The sequence below is a fragment of the Netta rufina genome (genome assembly GCF_964035555.1).
Source record: "Netta rufina genome assembly, chromosome: 3".
Lineage (NCBI taxonomy): Eukaryota > Metazoa > Chordata > Aves > Anseriformes > Anatidae > Netta > Netta rufina.
Window position 1 is genome coordinate 36,112,104 of NC_140125.1, and position 27,806 is coordinate 36,139,909.

The window sequence follows — 27,806 nt, forward strand, 5'->3', positions numbered from 1 at the left end:
AAAAATCCAAGTATTTCAAACTCTTAAAATTAATGTAGTATATTTCATTCTTCTACATTTTTTTAATTTATAGTTTTGAACATAGTCAGGATGTAGATGTAGATTACAGCTCAAAATGTCTGCCTTTATTGAAATCCTATTGATACCCTTAATTATAATCATTCTATAGTCTTACAAGAGAACTCTTTCATTTCAGTTACACAAAATTCCTAAAGAATGTTCCTCTGAGAAGTTGTCTTCAAAACTTAGTGTCTTTTTAATACTCTTTATGTTTAATTTGATTAAATTCAGTTGTTTTATAACAGAATTTTAATTTTGCTAATGAATATTTTTATTTTTTTCAATGTACTATTATTCTATTTTTCCAATACAGATATCCCGGATAATTCGGACAGCATATGGAAATGCTTTACTTGTTGGAGTTGGTGGTTCTGGAAAACAAAGTCTTTCAAGGTTGGCCTCCTATATTGCTGGCTATAAAATATTTCAGATCACTTTAACCAGGTAAGAAATGTGAGACATGTATATAGGTGCAATTTATACCGCTGTTTTCTCTTTACACAATAATAATAGTATGTTTTTAACAGCTTGTCTTTTTCATTTTGTGACCAATTAAAAATGGAAATTGAAAAAAATAATTTATATCTGATTTGTGTACAATATTGGAGGAAGTTTGAGCTCTAGAAGATGAAACGTGTTAGCTATTCCCAAGCCAAAATATGTGTATTTACAAAGGGGTCTTTCACTACCATTTGTAAAACACTCTAATCTGGAAATAGCAGTATTCTGTGTTATTTTGAACTACCACATCATGTTTCTTATTACTTGTAGATCCTATAATGTAAGCAATCTGTCAGATGATTTAAAACTTCTGTATAGAACAGCTGGAGCAGAAGGAAAAGGCATTACTTTTATTTTCACTGATAACGAAATAAAAGAGGAGTCATTTTTGGAATACGTGAATAATCTACTGTCTTCAGGAGAGGTAAGTCTCATTGTGACAGACAATGTACTTCACAAGCAGGAAACTGGAGAAACCGTTCTCCTTAATTTCTATTTATTTTCATAATAAGCTGTGGAATTGATAATGATTAACCCTAAAATGTGTCAACGTTTAAGAGAAAGAGTGCTCTTGGTGTGGACTGCCTGTATCTGTATTTTAATACAAGGCAGGAAAAGACCAGAAAAGCATTACCTTGAGTATTTCAGTAGCTTTTGTTAAATGAAGATTCACTGGCCAGTCAAGATCTGTATTCTTTCTGAGTTAGAATTTTTAGATTTTAATGGAGTTAAATGAAGTATAAATCAGGAACAAATTTGTTTTTAATATGTCTAAACTGTGGAGTTTATATAGGCATATATGTTCATATATGCAGAGAGATATACAGGTGTAAACAGAAGAGTATTTACAAACTCTATATCCATGCAATTTATTTTCTTATCAATTTTAATTTTATATAAAGATTTCTAATTTATTTGCTCGGGATGAACTGGATGAAATCACTCAAGGACTAATACCAGTGATGAAAAAAGAGATGCCTCGGTGTCCTCCTACATTTGATAATCTTTATGAGTATTTTTTAACTCGGGCAAAGAAGAACTTGCACATTGTCCTCTGCTTTTCTCCGGTAAGTTTTTATGTCTGTCTTCCTTGCTTCCATTAGCAAACTATCCTGTAAATTGTGAAATAATTATTTCAAGTTTGTATTTCTGAGGAGATATAAAGGCACATTGAAAGACTACCAAAATCTGGGGTATAATTGCTGGTATAATAAAAGTAATAGTATAATTGTTAGAACTTAAAAGCAAAATACTTTAAAGGTGAATCACTCTCTTCATGTTAGCTTGATTTTCATTTTTTTCCTCCTGCTGTATTCTTGCCTAATTAAAATCAATGTATGCAGATTTCTGAAATTCTTGCTTGCAACTTGAAAGAAGAATTTCATTTTGAAATATTAAGAAAGATTCATATTTGTCATTAGCTTCTTCAAAATTGGTAAAATATTGAATGTAGCAAATGTAACAAAATATTTAAAAGCCTATGCAGGGTGTTCTAAATAGAAAATTAGCAAGAAAAAAAATAGATTACTTGTTTATATGCATTAAATATTTTGATCAACCTAATTTAGATATTGCATCCTAAATTAACAGTGTTACTCTCTTTAGGTTGGTGAGAAGTTCCGTGCACGTTCATTGAAATTTCCTGGGCTCATATCTGGATGCACCATGGATTGGTTCAGTCGATGGCCTAAGGAAGCTCTTGTAGCTGTAGCCAGTTATTTTCTTTCAGAATTTAATATGGTCTGCTCTGTATCAGTTAAAACACAAATAGTAGAAACCATGGGTCTCTTTCATGATATAGTTTCAGAAAGCTGTGAGAATTATTTCCAAAGGTAATATATTTATATAAATATAATAATCCCCCTAATATTGCTACTGATAGTGTTTTTGAATTCAATGTGTTGTATGAACCAGTAAGTCTCTTTTAAGGCTAATATGAAAATGAAAGTGCTATATCAATATATGCAAAGGCCATAAAAATAATTACTATCAAATCGCAGATTTGTTATCTTCCTTCCTACTATTCCTCATCTTTAAATTTGCTTACGTGGATAAAAGTAATACAACTGAACGTGAGGCTTTGCATTATGAAGAACATTGATTCTGACTGATTTAAATGCTTGTTTTATATTACCATCTATTGCCAGATTGGCAACATATTAGAAGTAACCAAATTGCTGTATAATTGAAAATATGTACAAAGTTGATGTTGCCAATATACCATGTTTTAGGTATCGAAGAAGAGCCTATGTAACACCTAAATCTTATCTCTCTTTCATCAATGGATACAAAGACGTTTATAGTGAAAAGTTAGCAAGTATTAATGAACAAGCTGAACGTATGCAAATTGGTAAGCAAAATATGGATAAAGATATGTCTAGGGAAATATGGATTTGTCTATGGATATCCTTGCTATACAATCTGAATGCCTCATTACAGATTTCTGTTGAGCAATGAGCTATTTTTACATGTGGTCATTTTATAAATGGGGATCTTAAATACAGAAAAGTATGGTTCGTATTTCTTATAATTTTGAATATCTGTTTGAAATGATGTAATTTTTACATTTAGAATAGTACTTAATGGGTTCAGAGTATAGTTGCAGTTTTCTGCAATTTGCATCTAGACATATTTTTATAAATTGAAAAAACAATAGAACAGCTCAGGAAACCTGATTTTTATGAGGGGAAAAAAAAAAGATACGTTTTTTCAATTTAACAGCATAGAGAAACATCTACATGATAAGATTTTTCATAGAAAGGCAAAAATATATACTTTTTAGATAATGATTAATGATGCAACTGATACACTTCACATGAAGAAAAGAATAAGAATGTGATTGTGTTTGTCTTCTCCTGCAGCACTGATGCTCAGAAAAATCACATCTGTCAGTTTATGGGCAACCATTACAAAATCACAAGAACACTTGGTCATCCCTGACTCCAAATGTGCTCCAGTTTACTACATTTTACAGAATGATCTCAAAAAGTTTGTTATTAATTATTTAGCTATTTCACATGTCCGTACTTTAATCCTTAGTCTTTCATAACTTAATGTCAAATAGATTTAGAGGGTTAGAAAGATTAACCTTGAAAGTTGTTTCAAGCTGTTAGGAGATTATCCTGATAGGGGATTTAAATGTTATGTTGTCAAAGTCAGTTGAGATAACATTGCTCGTTGCGTCTCCTTATTGAGATGTCGTTGCTGTACGTAATAATGTCAGGGCCAATTCAAGGTGCTTGTAAAACAGCAAAAAATGTGAGAAATTCCATGATCAGTACTGCTTTCTAGAAAAAAACTGGTTTGAGTACACTGAATGAGTGCTCATCAGCCCAAGCAACACATTTTGAAAGATATAAATAACTCTTTTCTTCTGCTTTGTCGCTTTGGATGAACAATCTTGTAACACACATGAGGAAAAAAATATGTCTGGGGAAAGGAATGTTTTAAACAACTTTGTTGTTGTTTCACAGTGAGTGTCTTTAGTGAATATACCTTTTGACTTTATTGTTGAAAGTGGCAAAGTAGTGGCTCTTTTGTTAAGGAATAATAAAGAGCCCGTGGAATGGCAGTAGCTTGATTGTGAGGCAGCTGTGACAGAGAACAGGAGATGTCCTAGGAGAGAGTGCTTTTCTGTGTAAAATGTGGTAACAGAAGTGGAGAGAGAGAACAGAAAAAACACCACAGATGAGATGCATCAAAGGTGTAATTGCAAGAGTGCTTGGACTCTAGTCTTTAAGGAGAAAGGATGCTGAGGAAATTGCTTCCAGGCAAGCTGTAAGATTTTTAAGATTCAGTTGTGAAGAGGAGAGAAGAAGCTAGAGAGGATTCAGCATGCAGTGTGGAACTCAGCCAAAAATCAGTGCTCATATCTATGAGCAACAGAGGAGAGAAAATAGAGATGCGTGGGACAGACTGAATATGTAATAAGACTAGAGGAGCAAACACCTCTCTTTTTGAGCAGCTGCGTAAGGCTAAAAGGCCTCTATGGATTGTTGCTTCAGCATATATGGGAGTATTATTGGACTGGCCCTGAACTATGTGGACATAGGTGTTTTTATGGTTTTTTTTTTTTGTTGTTTTTTTTTTTTTCTGTGCTTTCTGTCACCAGAGATAAGAAAAGCTCCAATATGCACAAGCTGGAGGCTGTAATCTTGCAGTGACTTTTAGGCCTACTTTTGGTGACTCTGCTTTGGGGATTCGGTCATCTGTGCCTTCACAAAAGCTGCGTGAGATTCAACAGGTTGAATCTCACATTTCATGCTGAATTCCATATTGATGAAACTAGCATCCAGTCTAACTATAAAATTATCTCTGAAGATGGGCCATGTAACTTCTCACTTTCTGGAAAGAACTCCCGGTCAGAAGGCAATCATGGATCCAAATATTGATGTCATTTTCTAATTCAATGTTACAAGTGCAGTATAAGTCTGATTTTCTGATCATTTTGTGTCTTTTTGAAACAACATATCCTCAGCACACCACTTTTAGGTACCATTTACATCTATAACAAACCAAAACTAAAAATTTTCCGATTTCTTTTTGAAGACTCAAGCTTGTTTATTATCATTTGGTACCCCATGAAATTATTTATATCTATGAAAAATTAATTTAAAGCACAATCAGGTTAGTATGACTTTTATGCACTTTCTCTGTCATGAAAATTTGAAGAAGAGCAAAAGATACAAGTTATTTGGTATCCAGAACTAGATTATATTATGTAATTAGGAAAAAATAGTTTTCATTTTTCTGATTTTTATCTTTTAATTAATAGGTCTGTCTAAACTGATGGAGGCCAGTGAATCTGTTGCTAAGCTCTCTCAGGAACTTGCTATTAAGGAGAAGGAACTGGCTGTGGCATCTGTAAAGGCAGATGAAGTAAGGATTAAAGTGCTAAATAGCAAAAGGCAGTGGATAGCATTAGGATATATAGTGGGGTAAAGTGGTATGGCAGAAGTCTCTCATAATTTGTATAAGTCAATAAATGTGCATTGTGGTCTAAATAGAGGTTTTGCCCCTGTGCCAGCAGTCAGTACAGCACATACTTTTGAAACAACAGAGGCTGGGATTATACTGGCTGGGTGGGAGTTCGTAAACATATTCAAAGACTGTGTTTCTTCCTTGTTTTCCTCTCATTTATTTCCACTCCTATAAGCATCGGGCTTAATTTTTTGCTTCACATGTTGTTTATTTCTCTGTGTGTTTGACTAAAGTTTATTAAATTTGGTGTTATAAGTGCACTTATTTGCCGATGAGTTAATGAATGGCAATGGCACTTCAGTATTTCAAAATTGCTTTTCAAAATTCATCCAGCTTTAGTTCAGTTTCGTATTTTGTTTTTACATTACCAAGGTGTCCATATATTCATGAGACTGGTGGTCTGGCATATATCAAATATTACTTTAGGCATTCTGTTTTCTGAAAGATACCATAATATTCTGATGGTGCATATATAATATGCACTAGAGAGCAAACCTTTTGCCAGTGATTGCTAAGGGACAACCTGCATTCTTCATAAGAGAGAAAATGACAGAAAAGGGATGAATTCACACTGCTCACAATTGAAGAGTATGATAGATATTTGTATTTGATATGCATTTTGGAATATCTGTCTGACAATAATTGTTTACATAGCCTCTGGGATGTCAACTTTTTAAATAGGGTACTGCCTATGAGTCATCATAAGTAGAAGATATATGGACAAAATAAAAGAACAGTTATTTATTTAAATTAAGTGTGATATTATTTATATGCCATATATTTTTTCTTTCCACTTAGTATTGAGCCTGTAGAAATCAGAATTAGATTTGACCAAAAAAAAAAAAAAAGAGGGATTTTGTTTTTTATCTATTATTTCTTTTCACAGCTATTTGAGAACATTATTTATGTCTGGTAAATGCACTCAGAATGCTGGTCTAATGCTGACCCTACAGCTAATCCTGAAAAAAAAAATATATTCTGACACCAACTCTATGTCACATGTACAATAGAACTAAAAATACATGTACTGAAGAATAAAGACACAAATGGATAACAATTCTGTGGATTCACTGGGTTTTCCTTTCAATAGACTAGTTAAAAATGAGTTGTCTTAGACTAGAGAAGTAAAAGGAAGGCTGAATGTTCATGAAGACAGTTTGCCATCCTCCATTAGTTCGATTAGCTATTTTATTTTTATCTTTATTTGCAGAATTATTGTGGAAAAAAAAAAAGCAAATAGTTATTGTATTGGAAAAGTATAGATTCAAATCAGATGAAAATCCATCATAGAATAAAAACAAACAAACGAAAAACAAGCTTTGAAAGCCACTGAAAGGTCTTTTATCCATTTAAAAAAAAAATCAATTTTACCGTCTAACTCCTGCTGAGAGACTACTCCAATTTTTCTTTGTGAGGATTCTGTAAATGATAATCATTTTGATTCCATGCTTTATAGGATTAGGATTTATCAGATTTCTGGGGTTAGCCTTATATATATATATATATATTTAAAATATCCTTATATATCTCTTGTAGCTGATATCTTAATCACTCGTTCCACCATTTTGATGCATGCTTTTCATGTGTTTATTAACAACTCCAGGTACTAGCAGAAGTCACAGCAAGTGCTGAAGCTGCATCTAAAGTAAAAAATGAAGTCCAAGGTGTGAAAGATAAAGCACAAAAAATTGTCGATGAAATCGATTTAGAAAAAGTGAAAGCAGAAAGTAAACTGGAGGCAGCTAAACCAGCATTAGAAGAAGCAGAAGCTGCATTGAATGTGAATAAATTTCTTACATTTTCATTGGCTTTGTGCTATTTGAGTCACCAGTGAAAGAAAGGCTAGTTTCACCAATGTGCAGTTGTCAGTTGTTTTTGACTGCTGACACCAGTTTATCACTGTAGGTGGTGATGTCTCCGAATGTTTATGGAGTGTGCAATTTCTTTCTAAAAACATAGAGATTATTTTGTAGTGATTGTCCCGTTTTTACCTTACTAATTGATCTTTGTCAGGCATAAATCTTTCCCAAAGTTACAGATGCATTTAGAATTTAGAATCTTGATATTCTGAATTAAAAAGAATAATTCTTGTTCTATTTTTTTTTAATTATTATTTTTTTTCGTACTTAACTAGTTGTATATTCCTTTTAAGAAAGAGGTGTTTAAGGCTGTGTCAGCCTTCACTAAAAAATCATTAAAACTGGAGAGAAAGAAAAAACAAAGAGGATCCAGGGAATCATAATCAGAGTTAAGGAATTTTGAGGCACTGCTGCACTCTATAATTTAATTTCATTATTCTCCTTTGAACAGGAGAAAAAACTTTAAAAACTTAAACTTTGAACTTAATAACTTAAGAGCTCTGAAATCAAAAATCAGTAATGTATTGCATGGTTAAGGACTTCTGTTCCACTTACCAGAACCTATGTGACAAAACCATAATGAGTGGAAAAAGTAAGGAAAAGTGAGTGTTGTTTACTCTTATACTGATAGATAACAATATAAATAAAACTTTCAAAACCACTCACAAAATGCACTTTTATAAAATATGTGTACTCCTGCGCTATCCTGTGGATTCTATATTTTATCTGTAACTACTCTTTCCAGACAGTGGCATGCATGTATTTTGCAGACACAAATTAATTCCTTAGTTTAGAAGTTTTAATCATTTATTATTTTTGTTTGAAATATTATTAAACTAAGCAAAGTGTCAGTGATGCTACTAGGAAATGAATTTAAAATAACAATATGTCATACCTATAATAGCTTAGAAAGCAACAAAATAGATCAAATTTATCTCAGAATAAATGATGACAACCCTTAAAAATCCAAGATATTGTTATACCAAGGAAAGTGTTTGTACTTAAGTACTCTGCAATTTATTATACTCTTCTTCAGTCACGTAGATTGCCAAGTTAATGCTGTAGTTCTATTTATTTAAAATTTAATTTTGAGTGCTATCTTTAACACTGAGAAAATATTCACATCTAATATGTATTTGTTAAAAGTATTTATGTTTTATATAACTATAACATTCAGTAAAGTAAGCCCAGTAACTCATATTTTGTATGTTCTTAATATAACTTACCTCAGAGAAAAGTATGACAAATAATATTAAAATCAAGATATTTAATAGGAAAATATGGCAACGGTATTGAGGTATACAATGTATTGTTACATTTTTCTTGAAATAGACGATCAAACCAGTGGATATTGCTACTGTTAGAAAACTTGCAAAACCTCCTCACCTAATTATGAGGATCATGGACTGTTGTCTGTTACTGTTCCAAAAGCCAGTAGATCCAGTTACCATGGATCCAGAAAAGCCTTGCTGCAAGCCATCATGGGGAGAATCATTAAAAGTAAGTAGAGTTTTCAAATTGTGTTTCTTAAAAATCAAAAGTAGCATCGTACATATCAGAGGATTTATGATGTCATTTACTCAAAGCAGGAAATAAGTTTGTAAAAATGCAAATGTGGTTTTAAGATGCATATAGTATACAAATAGAATTTATTTGTTAGCAGTTAGTAAGAGAGTTGCTTAGAGGATTGTGTTGGTCCAGTTCCATGTGACCTTATACCTGAAAAAGAATTATTGTTGTCAGTAGTACTTCCTTCTAATGTTCTCATAAAATGTGTTTGTCTCTCATTCTATGTATATTTACCATGCATAAGGTACGGCTATTCTGGAACATCCCTCTTTCTCTTTGTGAATTTGCAGGCTCAGAATTAAACATTTTTTTTTCTGTTCTCCAGACTTCTTGATTGTTTGACTAAGAGATATAAGGTGGTTTTTTTTGCTTGTTTGTTTTTTGTTTTGTTTTGTTTTGTTTTGTTTTGTTTTTCCCCCATTCTGCATTTCAGTATTTTTGGCCCAGATTCCTTGAGCAGATGGCCATATCTTCTAGCCTTTATCTCTCTCTTCTCTTACGCTCTTCTTTCCATGCCTTTTCCTGCCATTCTTTAATTTTTCTTCTACCTCTATTAGTATATTAATTTGCAGTTATTGCTGCCCCAAAGTTGTCATGCAAATGAAGAAAAATTGCATACCTTGGATATGAATAGAGCTCTCACTTTTTGTTTAAGCTTGCCCAGACACTAAGAAATCACCAATCCTTTTCATTTTCCATGGACATAATGAAATGGGATAACCAGTTATTCCATGACTTGGTTTTAACATGTTAAGCATTTGTTAGAAATTTTTAAAACCAATGGTTTCCCTTTCCAGAACTTAGATCACATTTCAAAAATGCATAAGCTGGTTTTATTGGCATTCTTTAGGTAAATTACAAGTGTATTTTTGAGGCTGTATCTTGGCTGAAATTTTTACGAAATGCTGCTTTTTAAATGCTTCTTAAATGGCAAAGCAGCAATATGATATAGAAACTACATTCACTGAAGTATAATTTCTTAAAACTTTAGAATTGTTGAAGCATGTGGTAGGAGATAGAACTGAATAGAACACCCTTGTAATAATAACTGCATGAATTACCTCCTTTTTCAGAAGAATTTTGGGAACTCCCTTCCATCCTACATTCCATCCATCCATCCATCCATCCATCCATCCATCCATCCATCCATCCATCCATCCATCTGACATACTCACCTATAATCAACCTTTTGGTAATAAAATGAGTAAAGAGACTACAAATATCCTGCCTTCTTTTTTTGCAGCTTATGAGTGGCCCATTCCTGCAGAGTCTCCAGCAGTTTCCTAAGGACTCAATCAATGAAGAAACAGTAGAATTACTTCAACCTTACTTTAACATGGAAGACTATACACTGGAGAGTGGTAAAAAGGTGTGTGGTAACGTAGCGGGACTCCTGTCTTGGACACAAGCCATGGCGATATTTTATGGTGTTAACAGAGAAGTCTTACCTCTTAAGGTAACACATCACCTCTATCTTTGTGTTTTATTTCCATGTAATTTAATTTCATTTACTTTAATCATCATAATATTTATTTATTTTTAAATATGTAAATAAATTGATTCAGACATAACTGCCTGCAGAATGTAGTGGCTAAGGATGATATGAGTAGGAAAAAAACAAACAAACAAACAGTATCCTCCTCTTGATTCTAGACACAACACAGAACAATTTAGTTTAAATGAAATTTAGGAGAGATTAACTATACCATGAAAAGTAGTATTCTTACTGTTCCATTGTCTTTCCAAAAGATCCCAAATATCTGTATCACACAGGAAAACAGAATTTTCTTAATGGCAGAGTGATCTCTGAAATTCACTTAGTCAGACAGATGCTCTGGTTTACTGTGTGCAGTGAAAACTATTTTCTTTGTTTTTATTGTGTTAGAATTGTTTTCATAAAGTTGTACTAGGGGACGATCTTCATTGATTCTCAAAAGAGTCCTGCAAACAGATCTTTCACGCTGAAAAGAAACTAATAGAGGGTTACCAGCTATTTTACTTTCTCTGCTTTCATGCAATAACTTAGAGCAAGTGGAGGGCTGATTTCCTGGCCAGATGTCGGCATTGTTGAGAGGTTTGGGGCTCACATGAATAAAGGAATTATGTATTTTAGGAGTAATTTTCACTTTTGTGTGGGTGTTCTTTTACATGTACATGAACATTTGAACATAATTTTTTTATCAGAGGTTAAGATAATATAGGAGCTCAAATACAGCGTTTGTTGTTTTTTGGATTATAAAACAAGTATTTAATGCCTATAGATCCCAAAGGGGAACAAATATGAGTGCTGATTCCAAATCTTATTAGGTCACAGGTATAAATGTAATTTAAAAAGCAACAGTGATGCAGGTTATGATTCAATAAATAAATAAATTAGAATCTAGTGAATATCCTATATTTAGTATAAATATGTGCTTATGGAGGATTCACTGTTTTAGGATCATGATTTTGCAGTGGATGAAAACTGTATTGTTAGCTGATCAAGGACAAATCTGTTGTAATTGTTGATCACTGTAGAATGCACAAATTAAAAAGAGAGACTAAAGTGTATAGTCAAGCAAGAAGATTATGAGTGGTTGTTTTTTTTTAGGCTAATCAATATTTACAGATCAGAAACCTTTATACCTTAACCAGCTTCCTTAAATGTAACTTTTTACTAAAACAAATATGTATATATATAGTTGATAGTAGTACTCAAGGTTCTTACTAGATATTTAACACAAAAGTAATATCTGAAGTATATATACATGTATATTGCACAGTTTTCAAAGGAAATAATTAATATTTATTCAAATACTAATATAAATATATTTCTGTGCATTATTGGCTGTTAATTTCCAACTAAGCAGGCAGAAAATAAATCCTCAAAGTATATTCAAATCTTGTACCATTATTGTTTTAATATTCGTTCTCTTTGTAGGCTAACTTGGCAAAACAGGAAGGCCGCCTGAAAGTCGCTAATGCAGAATTAGCAAAGGCTCAGGAAGCATTAGATGAAAAGCAAGCTGAACTGGATAAAGTGCAGGCGAAGTTTGATGCAGCAATGAAGGAGAAAATGGTGAGATACAAGTATTTCTATTATGAAAATGCTTATATGCAAAACTTACACTATCAGGAATCGATACAGACATTCACTTAGTACCTACCACCTTGAATGTCATGGATGAGGCTCATGCATAAAAATTAAAGAGATTTAAATCTGTTCTCTCATATTTTCTTTTCCTATGAATAGGCACATATTAGACAATAGATGCACTTACAGATCTCCAGAATGACCTCTAAATCGATTAACCATCATAAGGTGTTGAACTAATATATAAAATAACTCTTAAGATTTTTGCATTCTACTATTAAACGAAATAGGACATTCTTTCATTTTTAGGACTTACTGAATGATGCAGAAACATGCAGAAGAAAGATGCAAGCAGCCTCTGCACTTATAGATGGACTGAGTGGAGAGAAAGTTAGGTGGACTGAGCAAAGGAAAGAATTTAAATCTCAGATTAACAGGTATCAAATTCATCAGAGAAAATAAAATGTAAAAAATGAAGATCCAGCAAGCAATTTAATAACTTGAATAGTTGTACTTCATTTTCCTCCTAGAAATCTTAATATAATTGCACAATTAAGTGAACTGTCCTGAAATTTGAATTTCCGTCCCATAATTATTTGTAACTGAATGCTTGTATTTCACTTCAGAACAATACCGCACATTCCATAATTCATTGGACTTAATTCATTTTTAATTCATTCAAAAGGGATTATTCAAGTGCAGTTATGTACTTATGTTACAGCTGTCTCTCCTGTCCCCTTAACACTCTTGTTCTAATGTTACTGGGAGAGTGAAACCCTCAGATAGGTGGGAGATAGGAATGATCTAAGGTGACTATGTGAAGGAAGAGGAGAAAGAATTCTTCCTATGAGGAAGAATTCCTAACCTGATACTAGTTAGGAAAAAAGCATCCCTTTTGATATTTGTTATGGTATATTTGAATGAAACAGGGAGTAGTAGAAACTGGACGTTAGCCCTTGTCCTATAGCTGGTGTGTTGAAACACATGGAGGATATAGTAGGCCTTGCTCTGAGAAATTCAGAAACTTTGGAGCCCCCGCAGTGTACCATTCCAAATGCAAAAATGTTGAGCACCAGTTCTTTCCTTAAATAGCCCTAAGAACAGAAATTTTCTAAGTATGTTTTAAAAGCTGCTTATCTAAATCAACAGAAAATGAAATTGCACATCACCTTTTATTTTTATTTTTTATTTTTACTTTTCCAGACTTGTGGGAGATGTACTGCTTTGCACAGGTTTTCTTTCCTACTGTGGACCTTTTAATCAAAACTTCAGGAAGCTTTTGCTTAAAGACTTATGGGAAGCAGAGATGAGAGCACATAAAATCCCCTTTACTGAAAACTTGAACCTGATTTCTATGTTGGTAGATCCCCCAACAGTAAGTTCTTGGTGATCAGTGGGTTTCATTTTAATTTCAGTGAACGTATTTTTTTGCTGTTAGACAGCATTATGCTTACAACAGGACCATTATCCACAATATTGCTGTCCAGTGTAGTTCTGTGGTTTCCCAAAGTTCTTGGCAATTTCCACTAAACATCTGAGTACTGAGAATGTTTAGAATGTTTAGATAGATAAACAAGTTATGTATGATAAACTAGTTATATATTATACGTGTACAATTGCATAATTGCCAGTAACATTGTGTAATTTCATGCATCTTATTTTGGGAATCCATAACCACATCTGTAGGATACATATCTACTAGGACAGTGTTGCTTGTTGATAGCTTTTGTTTCTGTCAATGTTATCTGGGTATAGTCTGAAAAAAGAGAAACAGATTTTATATCAAAGAGTTTTATATCAAAGATTTTATATCAATTTTTTTTAATATCAAAAAGACATTTAGCAAAGAATGTATGAAATATTTTCATGGAAGTGCGAAAGAGGATAATGTCTTTCCAGAGTATTCAAGTACTGTTCTTCAGATATTAAGTCCAAAACTCTCAGTCTGGTTTTCTCTTAATTAACCCCAGTGCTTAATTTGGCTGTCAAGTTTTCTTAGACTATAAATATTTTCTGTCCATATTAGTCATTTTTCAGGAGCTTCAGGTATGCATCCCCTTTTGCTTGATGTCTTCATTGTTCCTTATAATAATCTTGATTGAAAGGTAATAGTTCCAGTGAGATTCTATTCCAAACTTTTTTTTTTATTATTATTATTATTCAGATTAGCGAGTGGAATCTTCAAGGACTGCCTGGAGATGATCTCTCAATTCAGAATGGTATCATTGTCACTAAGGCAACTAGATACCCCCTTTTGGTAGACCCACAAACTCAAGGAAAAACATGGATTAAAAAGAAAGAACAGGATAATGAATTACAGGTGAACAATGTTTTAAAAACATAATGTGCTACATTATATTCCTTTAAATGTTATAGCCCAGCACTGGACTGCTCAGATGTTTCTTTCCAGTAATGAGCAGAGGAGAAGGATCACCTTCCTCAGCCTTCTGGTGATGCTCTTACTAAAGCAGCCCAGAATGCTGTTACTGTTTGCTGCAAAAGCAGCTTGCAAGTTCATGTTCGTATAGTCCACCAAGACTCCAGAGTGCTTTTGTGCAAAGCTCTTTTCCAATAGGATGGCCCTATTTCATAGCTGAAGCTAAAATCTTGAAAAAAAAAATGAGAGGTTTCTAAATTTTAAAATAATAAATACAAACAAACAGACAAATGTAGTGTTTTATTTACTTATTTTTATGGTTTCACATACTACAAGTTCCTTTTTTGTGCTATTTCAAATATCTGAGTTCATGGTATTGTAACAGTGATTCATCTATTAGACTGAATTCATTAAGAATTTCTCAAGATTTAAAAACAAAATTAGGAAATCTTATCTGTGGACGTAGAATAGAAAATCAGAAGTTAGACGTGTGACTTCAAAAATGCACGTAACATTTTCAACTTTCAATAAGTTGTGCCAGTTTTCCTTGTGTTCTGATAATGAAGTTTTGCAGACTCCATTACAGCTGATCTTTTACTTCACCGTTTACATTTCATTGTATACACAAGGAGTATTTTTTTCTGGATAAATTGCTGCATGGCCAACATTTGTTACTGCCTTTAAAATGAAACTAACAAAACCAATGAAAAAAGTTTTTGTTGTGAGATCTGTGGTTTTCATGGAAGACTTTGAAGAAATGCTTTGTCCTTATATCAATATATAATTTATTTTTTGAGGTAACAACTTTGAATCACAAGTATTTCCGTACACACCTAGAAGATAGTCTTTCATTGGGACGATCACTTGTAATTGAAGATATAGGTGAAGAGTTGGATCCAGTCCTTGATAATATATTAGAAAAGAATTTCATGAAATCTGGAACTTCTTTTAAGGTTAGTAATTGAATGAAAGACCTGGAAGAAGTAGTTAGTTTTGTGATGAATGATATTTTGCCCATTTATTCCAAACCTCTACTGCATCAGGTAAACTTTGTATTCAGTAGGGCAGTGTGAAAAATCAAACTGAACTAATAAAAAACAAGAGGCAGATCCTCGGCAGAGTAGTAAGTTGATGAGTCTAAAATTTAACTACTGAAGTTATTTCTGAAGTTTACAAACAAGAACCAATTATGTTTAATCTTTTGAATGCTTAGAATACTTTCTATTGATTTTCAAGCAATTTCATTTTACACCCTTTAACAGAGCTATCTAGGTTTGAAAAGATATTTCTGTTTCTAGGGTGGAATGCTGATGGGTAAGCAACCATGGAATATTTAGTCTGGAATATAACTGTTTTCTGAAGCAACAAGCCAAAAGTTTTATTAATAATATTAAGTATACTCCCAACCTTGAAAAATCATGCAAATTTCTGACCTCCAATAGATGAAGAAATAACTTGCAAATTCTTAAACATCCCCTCTTCAAATACTCTGAATTTTCAAAGAGTTTCAGAATTCCTCTCTTTGGTATTTCAAATATTCATTTACTTATTTATTGCTTGTCCATATAATTGATGTGAATAAAGTTCATTTTCCTCTGCTTAACATTATCATATACTTACTCCACAGGTGAAAGTTGGTGATAAAGAAGTAGATGTAATGAGTTCCTTTAGACTATACATTACCACAAAGCTACCGAATCCTGCTTTCACACCTGAAATTAATGCAAAAACATCAATTATTGATTTTACTGTTACAATGAAAGGACTTGAGAATCAGTTACTGAGAAGAGTAATTCTTACTGAAAAACAGGTAACCTAACAGTGCACGTAAACCATAGTGATGCTTAATTTTAAAGTGGAAGAAAAAGTCATCCATTCTCTAATTTATTTTTTTTTTTTATGGAGATTCAGTATGGAAATTTTAAAATGGCAATAATATACACCGGTGATTTTCTACAGATGTCAATATGATAAAAAACTAAGCAGAAGTATTTGGCATTCATAAGATACTTCCAACTAAGTAAAAATGCTTTAAAATAAAGATGCTACAGTAACATATTTTAGATAGCAGAAAAAAATAAAATGCATATTTTAGATAGCAGAAAAAATAAAATGAACTTGAAAAATCAGCACCTGAATTTCAAGTATTATTCATAGTGTTAATTATTCATAGTATTCATATACATAGTGTCATGCCATTTCCTTGTCTTTTAATAACAGGAACTAGAGGCAGAACGAATTAAACTCATGGAAGATGTGACGTTTAATAAAAGGAAGATGAAAGAACTGGAGGACAATCTTCTGTACAAACTAAGTGCAACTAGAGGTTCTGTATCAAAGAGTACAATAACTACGATTTTAAAGGGCAAATTAGGCTGCTGTACAATACAGCCTTTCCATACAGAAATTGATTTATTTATTTAAAACACAATACATGAACATACAATGGTAGAGATTTGAAGTATGTGATTTACCAGAACATGAGGAATTTGGTACGATAGCAAGCCATTATATAGCTATTCCAGACACTAAATATTTTAAGCACCTACGCAAGTTTTGTGAAATAAACCAAATTCTTCATAGCTTTCTGCCCCTCAGATGAGGTAAAATATCTGATCATGGGCAAATCCTTAATCCACTGAAAATGCAGAGTTAAATGGGCTAGTTAAAATAGTGTTGAAAGTCTTTTGCATTACATTAGGAGCCTGCACATATTCAATTTATTTTTTGGGGGGGAGGAGGGAGGGGTGCAGGGGAGGATAAAAATAAAAAGATGATGACTTCCAGCAGATTGATTAAAAAGTACTTGAGATGGATAAATACTATTGTGTGTGTGATCATTGTCTTTAGGACTCTAAGTCTCTTTGACTTTGAATGTGACAATCAACAGACTAACAAAAATTGCGTAACTCTGTATGAATATCATGTTATATGCCTGGAAGAGGTGACGTCTCTAGTAAATGGTGCAAAACTCTTGGTACACATACATTCAACTTGACATAAATTAAATGCATTTGTTTTGCTTATTGAGTATAAAAATAAGTTTTAGTCTTATGTACACTGTCTGGTCTCCATTTTAAAATGTTTTCTGCAGTTCAGTAAAACATTTATATTAGGTATAAATAATTGTAACTTAGTCTTTTGATTTTTACATATATGAAGGTTTAAAAATGTTATAAAAATACCCTAAACATCCAATATTTGGCTTTTTAGGTTCACTAGTAGATGATGAATCCTTGATTGGTGTTCTGCAAACAACTAAACAAACAGCTGCTGAAGTAGCTGTAAAGTTGTCTGTGGCAGCAGAAACTGAAGTGAAGATTAACTCTGCTCAGGAAGAATATCGACCTGCTGCTACACGTGGAAGCATTCTTTATTTTCTTATAACAGAAATGAGCATGGTCAATAATATGTATCAAACTTCACTGGCTCAGTTCTTAAAGTTATTTGATCAATCCATGGCCAAGTAGGAAGACAGATTTTTCTAATATTCAAATGTTTGTCTTTCTTATGTGTTTCTTTTCAAGATGTTATTAACATGCTTTTCTTGTGTTTTGTTTTCATGATTCAGATCTGAGAAATCTCCTGTACCCCATAAAAGAATCTCAAATATTATTGAGTATCTTACCTATGAAATTTATACATACTCTGTTAGAGGCTTGTATGAAAACCACAAATTTCTCTTTACCCTCCTTCTGACATTAAAAATTGATCTTGAGAGAGGACATGTGAAAACTAGAGAGTTCCATGCACTCATTAGAGGTAAGTTTAAAAATTTGTGTTATATATAGAGGTAATTTCAACCTTTTAAAGTTTTATACCATTTCAATGTATGTTTTGTGTATTTTTTTTTTTTGGCTGCATGGTTTCTGCCAATAGTTCTGTTGGAGCTGGCTCTGTCTTATCCGTGTTGTGGTCCGATGAAGTTAAAAGTGGTTTCACATCTCAGTTCAGTCTCTGCATTTTATCCAGGCTGTGTTCTTTCCTGAGAACATGGTGATAGTTCTGGTTCTCTGGTTTAATTATTGGTTATTTTTGTATTACATTTGCATGTTTATTTTTATAAATTAGATGACTTCTTTTTCTTTTGCTGCTCACATTTCAAGGAGCTGAATAAAGCTATCTACTAAGGTACCATAACATCTCTACACATGGTCTGGAAGGTGCTACAGTCTTCTATGGGTTTCAGCTTAAGCTTTTTCTGACTCTTGCCAATCAACTAACAATCATTTTTACAGAACCTAACGTGCTTCTGTGGCCCAACTGGCCAGGTCTACCTCTGTACTCTGAATTTATGACTCTGCTGAAAAATGTGACCACAATTACTTATGCAGAGGTCCTTATAAAACCTGCTTGAATCTTATGATGATCAAATGAATTTTGCAAACATCTAATGTCAAAGTAGTGACCATGCTTTTGGAACTTCATTAGCTGCCTTTAATGAATAAAATGGATAGGAGAAAAAAAAGATTATTCACATACTATTTTGCTTTCCAGTTTGTCATAGTAGCTTTATCTTTTGAGAAAGGAATCCAGCTACCATTTTGCCACTGATGTCAGGCAGGGTATGCTTTGAAATGCTTTCAAACTGAACTATCTTCTCTAGTAAAGTATTAGACAAGGAACCTTATTTCTTTCCTCCCTAGCTCATGGATTTTTGTTTTGCTGGAAGAAGATATACCTTGACCATCTAAAGCAGAAAGTGGATGCTTATCACTTTGTTACTAATGAATATTAATATTATTCTATAATAAAATACAGGAATACTTTTAACATTTTTTTTTGTCTAAAATGTAAGAACACAGTTTCCCACCTGTGTTTATGACAGCTGATTTGATAATGAGAAATTCTTCTAGTGCACAAATGCCACCAGAAAAAATAATAACAGATTTTATTTCTATTATTTCCAATGATTATTTCTATAATTATTCGTATGCTCTTGAATCAGATGGAAAGTGGGCGGATGCCTTGCCAAATTGTCCTGGATGCTTAGGTATCTTCTGCAATGATTGTATTGTTCAAGTTTTTCCTCCTTGCACGAGCAGTTTGTTGGTGCAAAATGAATGCCATGTTACCAAATGTCATGAGGCAGCTGAAGAAAGCTTTCTCCTTTTTTTATTTTATTTTTTTTTAAATCCCTCTATCCCTCTACCTCCTTTTTTTTTTTTTTTTTTTTTTTTTTTTTTTTTTTTCCAGCAGGAGAGCTTTCATGTCTTATCATCAGCCATATTATCAGGGGATGTCTCAGTGAAAAATCATTTCTATTTGAAATTGAATGGTCCCTAGAACACATTATTCCACTGGTTTCAGAAGATTAGCAAGTCTAAATCTTTCCTCCTGCTGAAGTACATAAATTGAATTCCATTCTGCTTTTCTGTATTCCATTAAAGCCAAACACTAGGACCTTCCTGAATACTTTAGTGCTATAGCTTAAAGGTATCCCAAAGTCATCAAAACATAGAAAACAGGTCTCAAAATTGAGGGAAAATAGCCTCCATTCAAAATGTGTATAAATACATGTATATATGTACTTGCTCTGTTTTTCTGCCATGAGAATGGCATAGATTATCTATGGAAATTGTAGAAAGAAACAAAATCTGAAATATAAAAGAAAATCTAAGTTCGTTGACACTGCAGTCTGCTACGTTCTTTTCTATTAAAAAGTGAAGAACTAATGCAAATGAAGATAGATCTTTTCTAGCATAAAGTCTATTTTACTAAGAAGCTCCATAGATATAAAAGAGTGTATTACAGAACTGCAAAACATCTTTAGTTTTGACTTAAATAAAAACCAGAAATATTGCCAAGTATCTACTTTGTGAAAAACTAATGATTACATCTGATAAGTAAGAAAAGGCTTTTTGTCTAAAGTGATTGTGATAGTCACAGAATTCAATAATTTGCCCCCCCCCCAGAAAAAAAAATCCAGTTGGACTATTGTATTAAATTTGTGAAAGATATGATTCTGGAAAAATATATTATATTGTAATAATGCTAATGCTAATAATGGATTACAGATTTGTGTAAAATCTTTTAGTTATCTTCTATTTGATTTCCATTATTTCAGTTTGCTGCGATTATGAAGTTCTGGGTTCCATGTGTGGATCCCAGTGTCATTTCAAGCCATATATCCTAATGCCAAGGACATGAGTAAGAGGATGCTTGAAGGAAACTTTAACAAGTACTTACTGGAAAAGCAAAAAAGACATTATTTTCACCCCAGATTTCATGAAATAGACTTTTCTCTGAGGTTACTGAAGCTTGCCTTCCCTAGGGAAAAAGGAAGGAAAAAAAGTTCAATAGCAGGAAAGGTTCATAATAAAAGATCATGAAGGAGCTTAACACTTTTGTATGACAGAAATAATTTGGATTTTTATGTAGAAACTTCACATTCTTGAAGAAGAGTTTGCCCTTTAATCAACCCTGTTTCCTTATGTAAACATTCAAATCACATGTGATCTAATTCTGTTTCTTGATTATATCTAAATGTCTCCATATGTGGATGAAAGGCTTGCATACTTTTTTTAATAGATGCTGGAACTTTTGACTTATCCCTATGTATGGCTAAATGAAAACTAATAAAAGGAAATATGTTTCTAGGCATTGCACAATTAATAACATAACAAACCACTAACCATAAGACCTTAGCAGGATTTAGGAAAAGATTAAGTATGTATATTAACAGCAAGAATACCAAGCATTACAATGAGAAACACATTTTTTACATTTTTGGAATTCATATTCTTCATTGAAAATGCCTGCCTCTAAAACTAAGGTTTAAAAGAATACTTTCCCCAAAACAAAAATTTCCCTAAAATCTGTTTGATAGCCACTCATTGGAACTTGCATTTTAATTTGATGGTAATTGTTCCTGTTGACATACTATTGCCCAGATTCAGCAAAGTAATTCTTCCATTTATACTTAGGAAATATAGAAATAACTAGGAAAATACCTAGTCTTTCTGAACCTTCTGTTTATTTATCTCAATCTTTTAAAAGTGGAGTTACTGTTTCCTGAAAATAATCACTAATAATATAAATAAAATTCTTACATCCTGGAAGCCTGCATGAAAACCTCTCAAAAATCTTTCTCTGTAAAGTCTATAATGTAAGCAAAAAGAGACTTCATGCAATTCAGAAAGTATTTGTTGCATTATAATATTTGAAACACCATAATGTTTCTTATAAATTTGTCAGAACTTAAAGCTTTTTTTTTTTTTTTTAAGCTTTATGAGAAATGCTATAAATAATTCCAATAATTTCTGAAATTAAAAAAGTGTTTTGTTTGTTTGTTTGTTTGTTTGTTTGTAAAGAATTAATGTTATGATCTCCTTTCACTCCAGTGGTAGGATTGTCTTCTGTTCTTTTTCTTCTTGCCTTTATGATACATTTTCTCTATATTCTATTCATGGAGAATTTGGGGATGAAATGGATGCAGAGTCAAGAAGAGTTAAATCTTCTTCATAATTTATGGAATAATTAAAAACAGTTTGTAAAAGTATGAATATTTGAACTGAAAATGGATCAACATACATATTTATGTATGTATATTTTATAAGCATGTATGTATAATTTGAAAGTATTAATCAAAGCTTGTGTATGTAGGCTATGTTATACACACACAGGAGCTCACATACATATAGCTGCTTAAAAATAATAGTTATTATTCCAATATGCTTTTTTAGTCTGTTTGTAGCAAACTGGTGAAATTCATTATAACACTGTCTTAAATAAATAAATAGTCTTAGATCTGAGACCCCTAGAATAACAATGTCCAGTTTTCCTGAAAGGTAGCACTAATTAATTTGCAGAGCACTGGAGAAGATGCAGCTACAAGATGAAGAAAATGATAACTATAATACAAAACTAATTTGGAGTCTTTCTATGTCTTTTAGTCTGTTTAAAGCCAGGTTTCAATCTTACCCCAAGAGTATTACTTAGTCTTCTCTCTGGGTGCATATCGGAGGATGTAAAATGTGTGTGATCTCCTGGCTATCTGGCTTTACATCTACTACTTAAGATGATATATGCTCAATATTTAAAATGATTTGTACACAAGAGTGCAAGTAGTATCCCAGTGAAAGTGACGTGGTCCAGAAAACATAATTTAAAAATCAATACCAAAAATATCTTGATCTTTGGACTGTCATGTATATTTCATCCAAATGTTTTTATCTGCAGGAGGTGCAGCACTGGATTTAAAGGCTTGCCCACCCAAACCGTTTCGCTGGATTCTTGACATGATGTGGCTAAACCTAGTGGAATTAAGTAAACTTCCACAGTTTGCAGAAATTTTAAATCAGGTGATATTTATTAATTATGTTCATAGGCAGTTTCCTAATCATAATCATGCTCCTGTATTTCACATTGGGAGTGCACATGAGAGATGTCGTTAAAAGCAAAGAAAAAAAGAGTATAAAATTATAAAGGCATAGAAATGAACAGTTAGGCAAAGTCCTCCACTCCTACATATCTAGTTTAATTTAATATAGACATATTCCTCTTCAAACATTTAGATGACCCTGTTGCTTTTCACACTGTTACTGCCACCAGCTGTGATTGAGGGAGAGATGACATAAAGAGATAAGTAATAAAACCTTAGTAATTTTACTGAGTCAACTGAAGTCCCTTTTGTACAATAATCTATCTTTGGCTGTGGCCTTCAGCAGGTGCTTTGAGAAGGTAACTTCTCTGAATACTCTCCTAGCATGTGCTCAGGTTGGTGTTAATGTATATAGAACTGTTGTTTCTTTTTGTTTTCTCAGACTTGGATTGAAGTTCTAGAAGGGACATTTGTGTTGTTTCTTAATCTGAGATTATAGGAGATACATGGCTGGAAGAGGTTCTTGTATGTTCATTTCTCACTCCTTTCCCAGTCTATTCTTGATCTGTGTTGTTCTGAAATATCTTTCATGTAAGTCAACCAGCCAGAGCTTTGTAGTATATAACAGGCATATGGTGCTGTATTTCAGAACAGATGGCATCAGTGTGTTCCTCATTTTCATTCCAGTAATCTGAGAATATTGTAGCTGATTCCCCTCACTCAACTGCATAGTAATTTTCACAATGTGGCATCCACCGTTATCCCTTGTCCTGTTAGGTCATATGTTCTAAGAGGTGCCTAAATAGCGGTCATATTTATGGTCAGATTTATTCTTTCTTAAATCAAAAGCTTTCTAGAGCCTGTTACTATTAATTTGTGATTCTTTGACTGTCTAGACTATACTGGGACAGAAAGCTTTTTCTCTTGTAGAAGAAATAAATCAGTCATGGTATGTTTTTTTTTTTTTGTAATATAGAGTCCTCCTGCTAATTACTGATATTTAAGTTGCTGCACCTTAATACTAAAACTTTTAATTGTAACATCTTAATAGCAATTCACATGGTGTATGTCTTAAATGTTAGTCTGTTAATGTTACTTGTAATATATTCTAATATAATAACAGAATCTTATTAAAGTATACATTTCCAAGGAGATTTTACTACAGCTGAAATATATTTGTGTGCATTAACATAATAAATTTAGATAACCAGTAATGAAAAGGGGTGGAAAAATTGGTTTGATAAAGATGCTCCAGAGGAAGAGATTATACCTGATGGATATAATGATTCACTTGATACCTGTCGCAAGCTTTTACTCATCAGGTGAGCATCTTCAGAAATTTGGGAAATGACATACATTATTGCACCATGTATCTCAGTTTATCTGTATGCAATTATTATATTAGCATAACTTTAATTGATTTCTGGGTGACATTAAATATAATTTAATTCACTCACATGTTATATTATTAAATTTACTTACCTCAGAGCTATTCTCTGAAGAATCTAAAAAAAACTTTTTCTAGAAAACAGTCTTCTGACTTCATAGAATCATAGAATTGTATGATAGTTTGGGTTTAAAGGAACCTTAAAGACCACCAAATTCCAATGCCCCTTCCTTGGGCAGGGACACCTCCCACTAGAACAGGTTGCTCAAAGCCCCATCCAGACTGGCCTTGAAGTCTTCCAGGGATGGGAGTCATTTCTGAGCAGCCTGTGACTCACGACCCTCAGAGTAAAGAACTTCCATAATGCCTAATCTAAACCTACCCTTTTTTAGTTTAAAGTCATTACTCCCTCTCCTACCACCACACTCCCTGACAAACGGTCCCTCCACAGCTTTCCCGAAGGTCCTCGTAAGGTACTTACAAGGCTGGTAAAAGGAATCCCTGGAGCCTTCTTTTCTCCAGGCTGAACAACCCTAGGTCTCTCAGCCTGTCTTCATAGGAGAGGTGCTCTAGCGCCTTTATCATCTTTGTGGCCCTCCTCTGGACTCATTTAAATACTTCCATGTCCTTCTTGACTTTGCTTTTATGTCATGACCAAAGGAAACTGGAAATCACATTGCAGCCTTCTCCATCCAAAAAGACAGAAAAAGTAGAATCATCCAGATGGTTTTCAAAATGATTTTTCTTACTTCTTTTTAAATGAGCTATTTTAAATAACTTAAGTAATTAGAAATATTTAAAAAACTAGAAAGAGTTGTGAAAATGCAAAACAGGTATTCAGAAGTCCCATGTATAAAATGTGGCATATATGATTTTATTGCATCACCTAGGATATTTGTGGCAGGGCTTGGGATAGAATGGATTTCCCCAAAGCAGCATTTAGCTGCCTTATACATGAGACCATGCTTTCCTTTCTCATATCTTTCTGTATTCATTGTATAGGTTCCAAGTTCTGCAACAAATAAATCAAAGACTCTACTGAAAATAACATTAATTATTAGACATGACTTGTCTTTGGAATGGATTCAACCTGTTCAGTAAAAGACCTGATTCAGACGGAAGAAGTGCTACATGCTATACACCCTGAAGAGGGAGGGGTAGTCTATAAGTAATAAGCTTATAAATTGAAATTTTGCATATCGTTTGGTCCAAAAGAAGGTTTTTGTTTGCTTTCCATGGGAGCAATAGACTCATCCCAGACATAAAAGCAATCCAGTGCAGGAACTGCATGCCCTAAAACACTAACATACCCAATGAAACATCTCTAGGATTATACCGAAGGGCTAATCTATCTAACATTTCCCTACCTGGGTTCTCAGATACAAAAGTTCTGTTTAAAATGAAGAATGCAAATAATTTACTTATGGCAAAATTCTAAGAAACTGGAAAGTATTGGACAGTAATAAATAGAGGGAAGACTACCAGCTCTGTCTATTATTATATTTGTAAAGACAAACAAACAGACATAAATATGAATGTGTATATATATAAAACAAAAGTATCTTTGATTAAAATGGAATTTATGATTTAAGTCTGGTCTTTGCAATGGGAAGCATCACTGAATTTGTATCTTGGTATAATTTTTTATTTGTAGGTCTTGGTGTCCAGACCGAACTCTTTCTCAAGCCAGGAAGTATATTGCAGATTCCTTGCATGAGAAATATACAGAACCAGTCATTTTGAATTTAAAAAAAACATGGGAGGAAAGTGACCAACGAACACCTCTCATCTGTTTCTTGTCTATGGGATCTGATCCAACTATTCAGATTGATTCCTTGGCTAGGAAGCTTAAATTGGGTAGGAAAATAATTATTCATTGTCTTGATTTGTTTAACATACAGAAGAGTAACATAAGTAACTTCAGATTTTTTTTTTCTGAAAAGTATTTTTAAAATTCTTTTGTAACATTATTGTTCCTGAACAATTGTCTTAGAGATAAAACAATATTTCTATTACATGAGACAATATCTCTAGTACATCTCAAAAACAATACCTCTATTACATCTATCATATCTTTTACATGAAAGATGTTATGCTGAGGACTATTCAGTATGCAGTTGAACAGTAATGTCAGTTCTTTTTTGAGTTATCTAAGAGATGGCATTTTTTAGTCTGTAGCTACAAGACATATTTTTATTAAGTCTGGTGTGATGGCAATATTGTTGCCTTGTTTAAAATATTAATATTAATAATAATATCAACAATAAATATCAATGTGCTTAAATTATACATTAATATAGGTTTAATATAATAAATATCAATAAACATTACGTTCAGGTAGAGAAATCAGCAATCTGCTTACAAGCTTACTTTGTAACAAAAAACACCCACAAGATCTGCATTTCTATATTCTGGACTTTATATCTACATTATATGAAAACATGAAAACTAGAAAATTGTGCATACAAACTGAGTTAGATGTAAATGCATTCATTCCTGATAAAAGTCACATTAAGATGTTCACAATTCAATTTTACACTTATGAATTTTGTTCATTTACATGGCTTCATTACCTACACTTAAAGAGAAATCTGGGTTCTTATTTCAAACTAAGCTGTGGCTTACTTTATTAAAATTTGACTTAAATTCCCTTTGACAATAACATTAGTCACAGACTTTCACTTCTGCAAACACTGTAAACATTATGGATGTATATTTAAATGCTATTTTACAAAGTTTCAATGCTAAGAAAATATAATACATAGCATAATGTTTTAACAAAGGGATTTGACTTTAATAAGTATATTTTTTATAAATATGTACTTAATTGTGCTGAATTTATATCGCTTTTTTGACTGAATTGGAATTCTTACTTATTTATCAAGAATGTATGTTCATTGCTCATTATCAAACCTGTTACAGAATGTAGGACCATCTCTATGGGTCAGGGACAAGAAGTTCATGCACGCAAGATCATACAGATGTCAATGCAACAGGTGCGAAAAACTAATGCAATATAAATTGATTTTCTGTTTTAGCATTCTTTTAAAGCTTTTCCTGCACGTAATCTTTAATATTTTGCATTTTCACCTTACTATGAAGCATATAGTAAACAAGTCTCCTTGAGAGCCTAAGCCTGAAAACATTCCACTGTGGGATACATATGTGATAATGGAGTCCAAGTGAATACCTTTGCCAGCAGTATTGTTGAGCACTGTTTCAGAAGTGGCACATTCCCTTCTTATCACTGCATGGTTATCCAAGGTTACAGAACAAAAGTTTCAGAACCCACTTCTTTACTGGAGTTCCTTTTTTTTTTTTCCCACTTACCTATGTTAGCTACCGAGAAGTTGCATAGATTATATTAGATAAAATGGAGAGTGTAAACACAGCTTAAAACTGTAGATATAGAATTCTGTGCTGGCTCCACACATATGTGTTATACAGATCCTCTTGCTCCCCAGCAATTGTTCCCCAGCAATTGATTTTGGTTCTTTGTTTCTTTAATTGTCAATTCTTTTGATTTTGAGTCTCAAGGATATCAGAATGTATTTTAAGGATATTCTCCGACATGTTGTAGTGTTTTTTGTTGTTGTTCTTTTTGCTTGTTTCTTTGTTTGTTTCTTTTATGGCATATAATATTCCCAGCAGTAAAAACATGAGAAGTCTAAGCAACA

General features: G+C 32.8%; 1 protein-coding gene across 1 annotated transcript in view; it reads left to right on the forward strand.

Annotated features, from left to right (window-relative positions):
- The window catches only part of DNAH8 (dynein axonemal heavy chain 8), a gene marked incomplete at its 3' end in the record, with an annotated part of 131,064 nt that overhangs the window by 88,822 nt on the left and 14,436 nt on the right, over nt 1-27,806 (forward strand). Inside the window, exons 61-82 of the mRNA XM_084283418.1 lie at nt 374-504; nt 832-985; nt 1,464-1,628; nt 2,167-2,393; nt 2,793-2,911; nt 5,336-5,439; nt 7,145-7,321; nt 8,733-8,900; nt 10,213-10,425; nt 11,890-12,027; nt 12,352-12,479; nt 13,246-13,417; nt 14,207-14,362; nt 15,217-15,372; nt 16,047-16,229; nt 16,640-16,745; nt 17,633-17,885; nt 17,991-18,181; nt 22,601-22,722; nt 23,946-24,064; nt 25,784-25,986; nt 27,052-27,125. Coding sequence (XP_084139544.1) covers nt 374-504; nt 832-985; nt 1,464-1,628; nt 2,167-2,393; nt 2,793-2,911; nt 5,336-5,439; nt 7,145-7,321; nt 8,733-8,900; nt 10,213-10,425; nt 11,890-12,027; nt 12,352-12,479; nt 13,246-13,417; nt 14,207-14,362; nt 15,217-15,372; nt 16,047-16,229; nt 16,640-16,745; nt 17,633-17,885; nt 17,991-18,181; nt 22,601-22,722; nt 23,946-24,064; nt 25,784-25,986; nt 27,052-27,125 — 3,459 coding nt within the window. The remainder of the gene's footprint in view (nt 1-373; nt 505-831; nt 986-1,463; nt 1,629-2,166; nt 2,394-2,792; nt 2,912-5,335; nt 5,440-7,144; nt 7,322-8,732; nt 8,901-10,212; nt 10,426-11,889; nt 12,028-12,351; nt 12,480-13,245; nt 13,418-14,206; nt 14,363-15,216; nt 15,373-16,046; nt 16,230-16,639; nt 16,746-17,632; nt 17,886-17,990; nt 18,182-22,600; nt 22,723-23,945; nt 24,065-25,783; nt 25,987-27,051; nt 27,126-27,806) is intronic.